The 14,036-nt window shown below is 36.4% G+C and overlaps 1 protein-coding gene across 2 annotated transcripts in view; it reads left to right on the top strand.

The window, feature by feature from the left end:
* Positions 1-12,298, top strand: part of LOC107706937 (insulin-like growth factor 1 receptor) — a 130,672-nt gene extending 118,374 nt beyond the window's left edge. For both annotated transcript variants that reach the window (XM_016510791.1, XM_016510790.1), the window contains 9 exons: positions 388-553; positions 657-756; positions 930-1,000; positions 1,089-1,318; positions 1,444-1,551; positions 2,153-2,312; positions 3,293-3,422; positions 6,058-6,192; positions 11,056-12,298. In XM_016510791.1, coding sequence (XP_016366277.1) covers positions 388-553; positions 657-756; positions 930-1,000; positions 1,089-1,318; positions 1,444-1,551; positions 2,153-2,312; positions 3,293-3,422; positions 6,058-6,192; positions 11,056-11,524 — 1,569 coding nt within the window. In that variant the 3' untranslated portion in view covers positions 11,525-12,298. The remainder of the gene's footprint in view (positions 1-387; positions 554-656; positions 757-929; positions 1,001-1,088; positions 1,319-1,443; positions 1,552-2,152; positions 2,313-3,292; positions 3,423-6,057; positions 6,193-11,055) is intronic.
* Positions 12,299-14,036: the final 1,738 nt, after the last annotated feature.

The raw sequence follows: 14,036 nt of genomic DNA, 5'->3' as shown, positions 1-14,036 counted from the left end.
ATAAATAATATGTGTGTGTGTGTGTGATACTGGGTGAATATCTCATGGGTGAAAATACTTCTCAGCCAATCAGAATCGAGGACCAGAAAGAATGGTTTTATATTGTTTTTACAGTTAATATTTGTTAAAATATATTTATTCTTTAATTGAAATGTAGTATATTTGGTATTTATAATAAATGTAATATTTTCATAATATAGTTAAATTCAATATATATGTTAAATAATACATTTAAGATATATTTATATACCTGCATTAAAGAAAGCGCATCACAGCACTGACAAAGCACTGCATTTTTGCACTACTTGTTAAGTAGTTTGTCAACTAATGATTTATGGCTTGTTTTTTTACATTGACCAGTATGTTCTTGTAAATCTTTTTCTACAGCCTGAGAAGCACGAGTGTGTATCCCGTCAACATTACAGGGAGCACAAAGGGGTGAAACTCTCCAACTTGGGAGCTGGGAACTATTCTGCCCGTGTGCGGGCTACGTCCCTCGCTGGAAACGGCTCATGGACAGAACCGATAGCTTTCTATGTGAATCAGGTTGAACGTAAGTGCACCCTCATTTTCATTCCTTTCAACTTCCAAAATATGATAATTTAAAATTTGTTGATTTATTGGGTTTTCAAATGTTCTCTTCTTGCACCCTCAAGAATCAAATTATGAGCACTACCTGTACTACATTATCATCCCGATTTTCCTGATTTGTGTCCTCGTCGCTGGAATGGCTTTCTTCTGTTTTAACAAGAGACGGTACCAGTTTTAACACATTCACACACCATATTCTCTCATTTTAACAGCATAGGCCCCTACAGACAAAATGCACCAATCTGAGATACTCCAGATATTATAATATTAAAAAACAGGAAATTATCTTTAAATGTTTCCTTGTTCCACATAAAATAAGTGCTATCCGTAATCCACAGAAACATTGACAGACTTGGAAACGGAGTCCTTTACGCGTCTGTTAACCCAGAGTACTTCAGCGCAGCAGAAAGTGAGGATTCAGTCAAGAGCAAAATCGACTCAACTTATCGTTTTCGTAAATATGCAGTTGGTTTGTAACTCTTGTACTTTGTTTACAGTGTATGTGCCGGATGAATGGGAAGTGGAGCGAGAGAAAATCACCATGTGCCGAGAGCTTGGACAAGGATCCTTTGGTATGGTGTATGAGGGCATCGCCAAAGGTGTCGTCAAAGATGAGCCGGAAACCAGGGTGGCCATTAAAACAGTCAACGAATCGGCTAGCTTACACGAGCGCATCGAGTTCCTCAATGAAGCCTCTGTTATGAAAGAGTTCAACTGTCACCATGTGGTTAGTCAGAGAACACATGACAAACCTCATCTGATGCTTTAAATATTGACAGTATTGGTGTAAACTGGTGTAATAATGTTGACTTAACTGGTAGGTTTCTCTGATGTAATTTGTGATTGGTTTAGGTGCGTCTGCTGGGTGTAGTTTCGCAGGGTCAGCCCACCCTGGTGATCATGGAGCTGATGACACGAGGAGATCTGAAGAGTTACTTGCGCTCACTTCGATCCGCTGAGGTGAATACAGGCATGCATGTGACATCTTCACATCGCTGATTAAATATTTGGCTAATCAGACTGAATTTTTAACCACTGTTCTAAATTCCAGCAAGTTAAGGATTGCCACCTGTGTAGTAGTGTAGTAAAATTTTGATGCATAATTGAGCAATTTCCATTAATCAGAATTCATCATCTGCGCTTGCGTTCACTGCTGTTTTCTGTGCCTAAGAGCAAGTTAAGGATTGCCACCTGTGTAGTAGTGTAGTAGAATTTTGATGCATAATTGAGCAATTTCCATTAATCAGAATTCATCATCTGCGCTTGCGTTCACTGCTGTTTTCTGTGCCTAAATGGGCCACTCCTTGCAGTTCTAGACTATAAGCTCCTCTAAGACTTCAACTCCGAAGCCTAGTGTAATCTCTTGATGTGTACTGCGTAGTCTGTATCCTAAGTGAAAAATGCAACCTTGTAAGTGACTGATTTTAAATGTTCTAAAATTCAGCTCCAGATTGATTTCCATTTGCATGATGCAAAGCTTCAGCATGAAATGCACAAGACTCGCTTGGTTTTGGAATAGAGCTACAGCAGTATCATTCTCCTCTTCTTCGTCTGTCCTCAGAACACCTCCAGCTTGCCTTTGCCGCCGTTGAAGAAGATGATTCAGATGGCGGGAGAGATCGCGGATGGCATGGCTTACCTCAACGCCAACAAATTTGTTCACAGAGACTTGGCAGCAAGGAATTGCATGGTGGCAGAGGATTTTGCTGTCAAAATTGGTGGTATGTGTTGAAATGGGGGGAAATATGTATTTGCCTTTCTTGACTTGTGTTTTACATGTGAAATGTTTTAAATAGGGACTAGTCATCCGAATTTGAGTTAATCTAGTTTTTTCAGGTATATTCTTTTTAGTAGTGGGGCTTTAAACAGAATACATTTTGAGACAGCTTCTCAGAGAGGGTTTTAGCATATTTTAGCAGTAAATTATCTTCAGTTGGTGGCATTTCACAGTAAATATTGATAATTAGACAGTTATTAAATGTAAAAATACTGCATTGACATATTGCACCTCAGATTTAACTCTTTTTGACATTTTGCACTATTACTCATTGTTTCATAACAAAATTAAATACGAAAATGCATTATATCAACGCTCTATTAGTTATTGTCCAATTTTTATGTGTTATAATTATAATAATTATTATTATTAATTTGTTATATTTATATATTTAATAGTTTCATAATTTTAAAGTTAGCATGAATTGGAATTCTGTTTGTAAATGCATGTTATTGATCTGTGAACGATTCATACATGCTTGTGTTCCATGTTTTACTTCTTTTTTTTTTTTTAAGTGTCATAACTGGATCTTCCAGTGAAACAATGCATTGTCTCTGGTGATGTACTGTATTTCAGACTTCTCCAATCATTTTTCTGCTTAAACCCGCTTCTTTATTACAATTAACTGCAAGCTGCTTGATCACAATACGGAAGAAAAAGCTCTGTCGCTACATTGAACCTTTAAGATTTGTATTGTTTTAACCATTGTGTACTGTAGCAAGAAATGAAAGGGTTTGCAGTAAATTATGGCAAATATTCCAAAAGAATTATGCAACTGCACATCCCCCATTTTTTATTCCATAATGAACAAGTACAGTAATGAATTTCTGAAACTGCAGTATATTTTCTTCATTTTGTTTGGCTAAATCTCAAGTAAAACTATAGAACTTTAGTAATTTCACCTCATCTATCCTCAACCTGTAGATTTTGGCATGACACGGGACATTTATGAGACCGATTACTACAGAAAAGGAGGCAAGGGACTGCTGCCTGTGCGCTGGATGTCTCCAGAGTCCCTCAAAGATGGAGTATTCACCACAATGTCTGATGTCTGGTAAGCTTTCGTGTGTTCTATAGAGAATCAGTGTGTGCAAGATGTTCAAAACATGTAGAGATATTAACTGAGACGTATAGTGCGCAGTAAATCAGGGTACATCAGTCTAGTCTTTGCAGCTGCAGAGCGACATCTGTATTTGAGCAAAGACCGCCCCAGTGACCACTTCAGTTCCTGCGCTAGCTGAACGAGAAATGAAAACCACACTCGCACGGCTCAACACACATTTTCCATTACATGGTGCATACGTTAATGCGGTAAGCAATGAGGAGAAACATCTTTCCATATATTCCAAATGAAACTGGCAATCAAGCCTCATCGGCCCTCATATGAGCTAGAAACATTTCCCTCATATGCTAGTCTCATTTGACAAACTTTCAAAGAAAACCTTGGGGAGTCTAGACCGTGCTTTTCCGGAAGCGGCAACAGCTGCGGCTGATATGAGCGGCATTCCAGAGCCTCAAGGAATCTTTAGTCGATTCGTCCTCCCGTGTCGTGATAAGTAGCTGTTTGGACTTGCTGGGAGGTTTGCGCTTAAATCTTTTGTTAAGGATCAGAATCAAGCACTCCCTGTTCAGGAAGAGGATTGAACTTAATTACAATGCGCTCAAGTTTCCTTCCAGGTGTCTGGAGAGTCTGCCCTAACAGTTCACCTTTCATGTCTGTCCAGGGTCACCGTCAAGCCTTGATAATAAGGAATGTCTGGTAAATTTTACACGAGGATCAGACATAGGAGTAGTCAAAATGGAGTAGTCAAATACAAATTTATTGTAAAAAAAATAATAATAAATCTTCAACGGCGGTTAAGATCTAAATCAGAAAATCATGGCTGTTTCTTAAAGGCTAAGTGTGCAATATTTGTGCCACCAAACGGAAGTGCAAAATAATGAATAATGAAGAAATAATGAAGAAATTCAAACAGTCATGCCCCACATTCATGTCACTGGTTAAAGTGGAGATTAAAACGGAGCAGTGGCTTACTTATAATTGCCGTTGCACGTCAGGTTGGAATCAAGAGGCATACAGTATAATAGAATAGGTACATATTGGCTTGCATTCCAGCTCTGTTCAAAATTATATACCTTTTTATGTTTTTTTTTTTTAAGTATGTACCTTTTTTAGCAGCGTGATGCAGCATCATGTTTCTTTGCATTGCCATGAGCACAATGAAATAAAATTTTTATTTATTTTGTTTTTTAAAAAAAAGTTTTTATTTTTATTTTTTGTTTTGCTTTGCTTTTTGTTTAGTGATTTTTGTTTTGTTCTGTTTTATGTTAGTGTTTCGTTTTGTGATGTTTGTGTTTTGTTCTGTTTTAGCGTAGTGTTTCGTTTTGTTTAGTGTTTTTTGTATTTTGTTCGGTTTAGTGGTTTTGTGATTTTTGTTTTGTTCTGTTTTAGTTTAGTGTTTCGTTTTGTGATGTTTGTTTGTGCTTTGTTCTGTTTTAGCGTAGTGTTTCGTTTTGTTTAGTGTTTTTTGTATTTTGTTCAGTTTAGTGGTTAGTTTTGTGATTTTTGTTTTGTTCTGTTTTAGTTTAGTGTTTCGTTTTGTGATGTTTGTTTGTGTTTTGTTCTGTTTTAGTTTAGTGTTTCGTTTTGTTTAGTGTTTTTTTGTATTTTATTCAGTTTAGTGGTTAGTTTTGTGATTTTTGTTTTGTTCTGTTTTATGTTAGTGTTTCGTTTTGTGATGTTTGTGTTTTGTTCTGTTTTAGTTTAGTGTTTCGTTTTGTGATGTTTGTTTGTGTTTTGTTCTGTTTAGTGGTTAGTTTTGTGATTTAAAAAAAAAAAACTAAAGTCACCATTCTCTGCCATTAAATTGGCAAGTGCGAGCAGGACATTTTTGTGTTATTAAGTAATAAACCTTTAGAACAACATTAAGGTGAGTAGTCACTCTAGTTACTCAATATTTGAGTGAACTAAAAAAAGGGGGACCCCAGAATGCATAGTGACGAGCTCAGTATGGTGAATTGTGCAGTGTGGATTACAAAGGAAAATCTAATTCAGCACTGTAAAGTACTGATGCAAATAATTCAGTGCAATTAAATGTATAATTTTATCAAATACTTGTGTTTCATAAAATCAGTTGAGGAATGTCCAGTGTATAACACTGAGCTGCTGCCCAATGTAAAGCGTTTTTTTTTTTTTTATATATCTATGTAGGCAGTAATAGAGCACAAAGCAGCTCATTAGGTTTTGGAACAGAGCCTGTGATTATTTGTTGCTGCCTTTGAAGCTCTTTTGTATCTAATTTAGATGTACAACACTTACTTATCTGTAAAAAAATAATAAGAATAAACTCGAAAGAAAAAGCATTACTTGAGTCAGGCACGACTGAAGGTATTTCTGTTACGTGCTTAATAGCCACATTATATTATGTAATTTGTCTGAGTGGCTGACTCATTATAATGACAACTTGCTCCCATTTGAAAGTTTTAAGTAATTAGAACACACATCACTCACATTCTCAGTGAAAGTATTGATGTTTCCTGAAAAAACATCTTCAGGGAACAGTTCATTTTTACGAGCGGGGAGCTTTCAACTGAACTCACTCAGAATTAAAAGAAAATCAGCATCTTGTAGACACTTTGGTCGCAATCAGTGTAGATCTCAACTTTTCTCATCTGTTCTCCTCTTGCAGGTCCTTTGGGGTGGTGTTGTGGGAAATAGCCACGCTGGCCGAGCAGCCCTATCAGGGCATGTCCAATGAGCAGGTACTGCGGTTTGTCATGGAGGGAGGACTGCTAGACAAACCTGACAACTGCCCTGACATGCTGTAAGTCATCTCATGCACATCTTTCACTCACATTGTTGTTCTAAATGCAACATTTTGAAAAATTATCAGGCTGCTGTTTTCCATTCAGTGAAAGCAGACAGTGACCCGGGGCTGTCGAGCTCCAAAAAGGACACGAAACATCATAAAAATGGTCCATATAACTGATGCACATACTTTAATGTGAGGAACAGACCAAAATTCAGTGTCACTTTTTCTTGCCGTCTGTCCAAGATTGGTTTCATTGACGTCAAACCTGGTGCAATGTCTTGATGTGGCAATTTTGAATGTTCCTAATATGAATATTCATGTTAGGTTTGGAAGGACATGATGGTGAGTAAATGATGATAGAATTTTCTTTTTTGTGTGTGCCTTTTAAAAAGCAGAAAGTCTGCCACCTACTGTGTGATTCAGGTTGTAACATCACAAAGCTGAAAACATGAATAGACATTAAAAATCTGAATTAGCTTGAGAATTAATGGTATTTACCGAAAAGTTTTTGACTTTATTTGGCCGTTATTTGTTTTGGATTTTAAAACAACCTAGTCTAACGCTGTCCCTGTGGGTGCTGGGCTCTAAATTTAAGTACAATTTGTTTATCTGAGAGAGTCTCCAAGCTCTGGGTTTTCTTTGGCGCAGTTTGAGTTAGGTTGCGTCTGGCTTCAAGTCCATGTTTTATCTGAAGTGTGAGAGCTGGCAGTGACATACGAGCACTCAAAGCACTACAGGGATTCCACATTTTTAATAATATAACATTATACCAGGAGGGAGGGAGGTGCTTGAGAAGAAAGGGGTACAGAAAAATAGAAAGCGAGTTTTGGAGATCAGAGGTAACTTATATTACCATTTAGCTTTACTTACTGGTTGTACGTGTAAACCATTATTTTTTTGTCAGCCACAGCTTGTTTTTAGTTAGTAGTTTAGTTGGATTAAACTAAATTAAAACTTGGATAAAATATTATTGCCATATAGCTAAAAAAAAATAAAAATAAAAAACGAATTTTCTATTAAAAATCTCTATATAAATAAATAAGTGTGTGTGTGATTTTTAGAATTATATATGAAGAGTTCATTTGCAAAAACAGACAACTCAGTTTTGAACAATTTTCAAAAATCATGTTTTTTCTATATATATATATATATATATTTGTGTTTTCTGTTTTTTAAACAATAAAAAGCAAGCTTCACAGGCAGTTTTTTTTCTCTTTATTCATTGGTGACACAAATGAACAATGATGTTTTGTTTCAGGAGAAACAGCAGTTTGCATTTTCTCAGTCCACTGTCCATTGACGGGAAGTGCACAATGGCTTGCATTGGCTTGTGCCTTATTTTCATCTCAAGGCCGTCTGGTTTAGGGTCTTTGTTGTGGTTGGCCGACGTTTGGCACCTTTTCACACTTTTTGAGAGAAGTGCCGGGAAGGATGAAGCGGTCGTTAAAGCAGGCAGAACGGGAGTGGAGGAGGGTATGTGGCTGGGTTTTGGGCTGGTACACTGCCGCTGCCTCTGTCTTGTGTTTTAATGAGCCAGCGCACGACTGCTGAGACTAACAGTGCCAACGGTCACCCTAATTCAACCTCTAAGGGAAGTCCAGTTATTCGATTCAGTTATGTGCAGCGTAGCAATTGGAACAAAGGCTTTCACACATTGAGCAATATTGCTCATGCATGTGATATTTTTAGCCAAAAGCAAAAGCCACTGCCTCCTGCTAGAAAAGATCTTTACTAAAAAGTAGATTCTTTAATACTTGGTAACTTTTTATCAAAATAACATGCTCTGCCTCTGAAATTACAATCTGCCATCACCAATAATTCATTTTTAAATCCCTCGCTTCCTTTCAGTTGACTCATTTCTAGTATGTAATCTATTCCTGATGCATAAAATCAAGTCCCGCCTTTTTCTATTTATTTTTATTTACTCATTTCTTGTTTGACACAGAAATAAAATTTTGAGTGTTGACAAATGAGATTAATAGATTGAAGAGTGATATTTCACACACAACATCCCCAGCTGTTTTATTTTTGCTCTAGTAATAAAAAAAAGAAAGAAATCAAAGCAGGATCTCTTTGATTTCTGTACAAGAAAAACAGAGTGAACGATGCAAACAGTGAAACCTTTTAGTGCCTTTATATGACATATGCACAGGATTGTTTGCTAAGTTTAATGCTATTGCAAGTTATTATTTAGATTTCTACAAACGTATTTCCATTTTTTCCTCATTGTTTCATGTTATTTTGAACTGGATTGAGTTGAATTCATAAAATAAATTCATAAAATAAAAAAATAAATAAAATAAAAGCGTGATGATGTGTGTGATTTTGTAGTCATGTGATGATAAATAATCAAACAGGAAATTATATCATAGAAATTACTCTTTTACCAAAAAAAAAAAAAAAGCATAACCTTAAACTTAAATTTAGAATTTTTACCTTAAAATGTTTGGAATGTTAAAAAAATACTTTTTGCTTTATGGCTACTCAACTTTGCAATTTAACATTCATTTAATCACAATTTTTGTTATTTTTATAGTTATAATTTATATTTATGTAATGTAATCATCATACAATTCATGAAATCTATAAATAAACTATTTAAATACAATTAAAAAAAAAAACTTCTCACTTGCATTTTACTCAATTTATCACCATCTTGATGAAAAAATCCATACTTTGTCCTTTCAAAGGTTACTGCAGGCTTTAGTCTTGTTCATATGGCACTTTTTACACTGGAGGTGCTCAAATCAGCCTGAAGCTCCCCATCAATGGAAACTTCATTTAGTGCCATGCAGGAAAAACAAGCTGGAGGCTCTGAAGGCAGTGAGTCCAGTCTCTCTGTCTCACAGCTGGAGAGGCAAAAGCCCCGGTGTGTATGTGTTTGTGTGTGTGTGTGTGTGTGCGCGAGACAGCGAAAATACCGCACTTGGATTTGCTGGTGTGAATGTTTGTGTATGTGGTGCATGGGTATTTGTAACTGTCAGCTGATGTTTGTGCTAGCTGTGTGTGGGTGTGTAGCCGGCGCTGGTGTTTGTAAGACTAATGGTGTGTGTTACTCCACTAGTGCGTGAGCTGGCACAGGGATCCCAGTATTTATTTCAGCAGATTCCTCTGGTATTCTTAGCCTGTTTGTGTATAATTAAAATGGTGAACTGGAATGCTCGAGTGTCAGCAAGATCGTACGCTTTTATTTTTTCCCCCGTGTAACTGTAGCAGTTCCCCTTCGCCGGTGCTCTCGGGCCTCCTTTCCAGCTCTGCAGTGTGATTTCATCACAGTTGTGTGTTTGCTGTGCAGTAAAGAGGTCACCGTATTCACCATGAGCTCACTGCAGCTGTGTTTAGGACGTAACCGCTGATAGCATGCATGTGTTTATGTTAGTGATTCGTCACGCTGCCACCTGTTGTTCAGTGCTACGGCAAAAAGGCGTAGGTGGTATGAACAAGATCTTATGAGTCATTTTGTTATAGTAGCAGTATATATGACAATAATGTTAAATAGTACAATATTCAATCGGCTATATGTAATGACTATAATTAAATTGTAAAGTATTTAGTGCTGTCAAATCGATTAATCGCGATTAATCGCATCCAAAATAAAAGTGTTTACGTAATATATGTGTGTGTACTGTGTATATTTATTTGTATGTATGAATACACACGCACACGTTTATATATTTAAGAAATATATATAATATATATTTATATATAATATAAATAATATCTAAATGTGATTATGTATACGTGTAAATATTTCCTAAATACATACATTTATGTGTGTGTATTTATATATACATATAAATATACACAGTACACACACATATTATGAAAAAACAACCTTTTATTTTGGATGCGATTAATTGTGATTAATCGATTTTACAGCATTAAATGAAAGTATAAAAATTTATTATGAACCATTTTAAATTAATACAAATTAATAAATACATTAATATATTTTATAATATGTATACTGATATTATTTCAAATTTAGAGACTTGGTCTTTTAAAGACACAAATCAAAAAGATGGATTTATTGATTATATAAAGTAGTCTATACATGTAAATTGTAATGCCATTTTAATAAACCATAAATATATTATTTAGAACTTTACATTTATTTAAAAAATTAATTTAAATGACTTAATTTAAAATTGAAAAGGACTTTTTTTTTTAAATGACAAAAAAACAAAAAGTTAGATTATTTAAAATACATAATATAAAGTAGTGTGTAAATTATAATATATTTTATGAAGTATTATATTTCGCTATTAATAATTTTGAAATTAATAAATAAAATTGATATTAATATATATAGTAACTTGATTTGAAACTGAAAATAACTTTTTTTAACCGACTCAAACCAGAGTGATTAAGATGATTATTAATTGGTTATGTGAAGTAGTTTATAACTCATATAGTGAATACATTAATTATTGTACTATGTATGTTATAAAAATTATGATAATTAAAATGTATAAAGGTATTAGAGAGAGAGAGAGATTTAAAATAATTTGAAATTTAAAAGGGACCTTTTTTCAAATAACACAAACCAGGTGAGATTTTGGGAAATACATTTAATATAAATTAACAATAAAAATGAGCCATTTCAGCTCAAAACTTCCTGTTTTTTTAACATAACATTCCCTAAAAATTCTAAAATACACTAGTCAACATTTGAAGTGGATCAAAACCTTTCATCAAAGTTGTCCTAATACCTAAAACCAAAATGCGTTCTTGCATTTATACGCTGTCGTCTGATGCTGATAATCTAAAAATGGCCAAATATCAGTCAGTCATTTAGACCGGACAGCAACTAATTAATGTTTCTCAAGGACCATGTTGCTGAACTTCTCTTGTTCTTCTCTTGTGCGCTTTCAGGTTTGAACTGATGCGCATGTGCTGGCAGTACAACCCCAAAATGCGGCCGTCATTCCTGGAGATCATCAGCAGCATCAAGGATGACCTGGGGGCGGGTTTCAAGGAGACAAGCTTCTTCTACAGCGAGGAGAACAAACCTCCGGACACGGAAGAGCTGGACATGGAGAACGTGGGAACCATGGAGAACGTTCCTCTGGAGCCGTCCTCCAACCTGCAGCCCCTCGCTCCCTCTCTGGCCTCCACTCTACAGTGCGCCCCTGCGTCCCAGGGCTCCTCCACCCCGGCCGGCCCGTCCTCGCCGCCTTCCTCCCCCAGCTCCACAGACAAGCACCCGCTCCCCGCGTCTGCGGCAAACGGGCCCTCGATGGTTCTCCGGAGCCCGTTTGACGAGACCCAGCCTTACGCTCACATGAACGGGGGCCGTAAGAACGAGCGTGCCTTGCCTCTGCCCCAGTCGTCGGCTTGCTGATCGACGGTTTCCGGACACGTCTCTGTCTGTCAAGCCACTGTGTGGTCTCCTGAGAAGAAATATGAAGTTAAGAGACAAGGAAAGACAAAATGGTACAAACTGAGAGTCCAGGCAATCAATCTTTTCAATCATACCTCAACGGACAAAGTTTGGATTTCTTTGTTTTTTGTGTATTTCGATTGAATCGTTGAATTGATTGATATGAACTCATTTGTTATTTCCGCAGATTGGATCACTGACTGAAAAACCATGACCTTCACTCTCGCACTCAATAGGCTGACTGTTTTTGTTACGTTTTGTTACTTTTCTAAACTTCCAAAACTGGTTTGAAGGCCTGTCAGAGCCAGTAGTGGTACGGTGGCATTATTACGACACGCTCTGCATATCTCGAAGAGAATCCAACAGCAAAGCACTTGTTCTTGTCTTTGTTTCCAAAGACGTGCATCTAAATTAGAGATGTTTTTTCTTCCGCTCGTCTTAGAAGATCGTTCCCATGACCCAACTCCGATCTGGGTACGGAGATCTTCGGCTTCCGTTTTCTCCAAATCATCTGGCTGCGCAACGTAGTGGAGAAGAAATTCTCAAATCTGCCAAATGTCTTTCTTTTCTTTTTTCTTTTTTTTTTATGTTGCCAAGTTGTCGTTTAATTCCCCTTGCATCCATATTCCTCAAAATACATACGACAGTTTTTTACCCTGGTGATCCAAACCTGCTTAAAGGAATAATTCACCCAAAAATGCAAATTTACAAAAAATGTACTCACCCTCAGGCCATCCAAGATGCAGATGTTTCCTCATCGGAACAAATTTGGAGAAATGTAGCATTACCTCACTTTCTCATCAATGGATCCTCTGCAGTGAATGGGTGCCGTCAGAATGAAAGTCCAAACAGCTGATAAAAACATCCCAATAATCCCAACACGACTCCAGTCCATCAGTTAAAAAAGCTGCGTGTTTGTAATTAAAAATGTTTTTTAAAAATCATCAAGGTGTTTTAATTTCAAACTGTTGTATCCGGCTAAAATAAGAGTCCATAATCCATAATAACACTTCCTCCAGTTACTTGTGGATAATTTTGATGTTTTTATCAGCTATTTGGACTCTCATTCTGACGGCACCCATTCACTGCAGAGGATCCATTGGTGAACAAGTGATGTGATGCTACATTTCTCCATGAAGAAACAAACTCATCTACCTGAGGGTGTGTTCATTTTTAGCAAATTTTGGGTGAACTGTTCCTTTAAAAACAATAGAGAGATATTTCCCAGATTCCCACTTTTCTGTCGTCTTGCTTAGGATTAGACGCATTTCGCACTGAATTATTCAACAGATGCGGCAGATGTTACATTGCAAAGAAACTTTAAAAGGGATTCGGATAAAAAAGAAGCTGAAAAGGTTTAAAAATTGTGGCTTTGTGGAGTTGAAATGTTCATAGCAATTCTCTCGCTTGGTTGTTCAGTCGTACGTCGGACCACAGAGCGTGTGCATCGTTTGTCGGTCACTTTTGTACCTTTTTTACAGTTCAGATTGATCATCTACATGTCTGTGCTAAAAAAAAAAGCTGCTATTATTGTTTTTCTTTTGTGGTTGTAATATATATATGTAAATGTAAAGAGATTTTTCAGGTGCAATCCTTTGCCTTTCCACTACAGTCCATTTTATGATGCTTATAGTTCTGCAAAATGAGAAAAACAGTAGGAGGTTCATTCTAACAGTTGAGTTTTGCAATGAAAAGTTGTTTAATCCCTCCTGTTTTGATAGATTCTCTCTCTTTAAAAGCAAAACCGGCAATGAACACACAATCTTCTGTCTTCATGCCATTAACGGCGGCACCCAGCGACCTGATTCTGTAACAACTCGACACTGTGTCTCTCATCACATTAGTGCGCAACAAATACTCTCAGGTCAGAATCCTAAAAGTTTCGGTCTCAGACCTCGATGTGTTCCTGTCTCGCTATTCATTCCTCTTTAATCAACAGAGTATGACTTAAAACTTGGCAAATTTTGGATTGATTTAAACATAAGACTCATTGATTGTTCAGTCTTATTTGTGACTGATCCTGCCGCCCTTTGAAGGCCCTGATCTTCTAAACTCTGCATTTCCTTCCTTCCGAGCAGAGCCTGATAAATGATTATACAGATATGATTCAGCATATCTCTATGCAGAAGTTGTGTTTGTAACACTTATATCGATTTAAGAAACAGGTTTGACTATGAGCGCCAGTTTTTGGGACATTTTTTTTTTCTCCAAAGGAAAAACTCACTTTTTCTTTTTCCCCCCCCCTGGCCTTTTTTTTTTTTTCATTATTTATTTTTATTTCTTTTTTCTTTTTTGTGATACGTTTATAATCACTGTAAAAACTCCCCCTTGATTACATTTGAGGTATTTTTATATGCTTTTTTTTTTCATGACTTGGGGACTTTTTTTTCCTTCGGACATTTATCTACCTCACTCTTTTTTTTATTTTTTATGTACCTATATATAAAGTACATCTGACCTTTTTCATGAAAAG

This window comes from Sinocyclocheilus rhinocerous, unplaced genomic scaffold, assembly GCF_001515625.1.
Source record: "Sinocyclocheilus rhinocerous isolate Xijiao unplaced genomic scaffold, SAMN03320098_v1.1 scaffold265, whole genome shotgun sequence".
In the NCBI taxonomy this organism is placed as follows: Eukaryota; Metazoa; Chordata; class Actinopteri; order Cypriniformes; family Cyprinidae; genus Sinocyclocheilus; species Sinocyclocheilus rhinocerous.
Note: the sequence above shows the minus strand (reverse complement) of the source record. Positions and strands in the feature narration are given on the sequence as shown.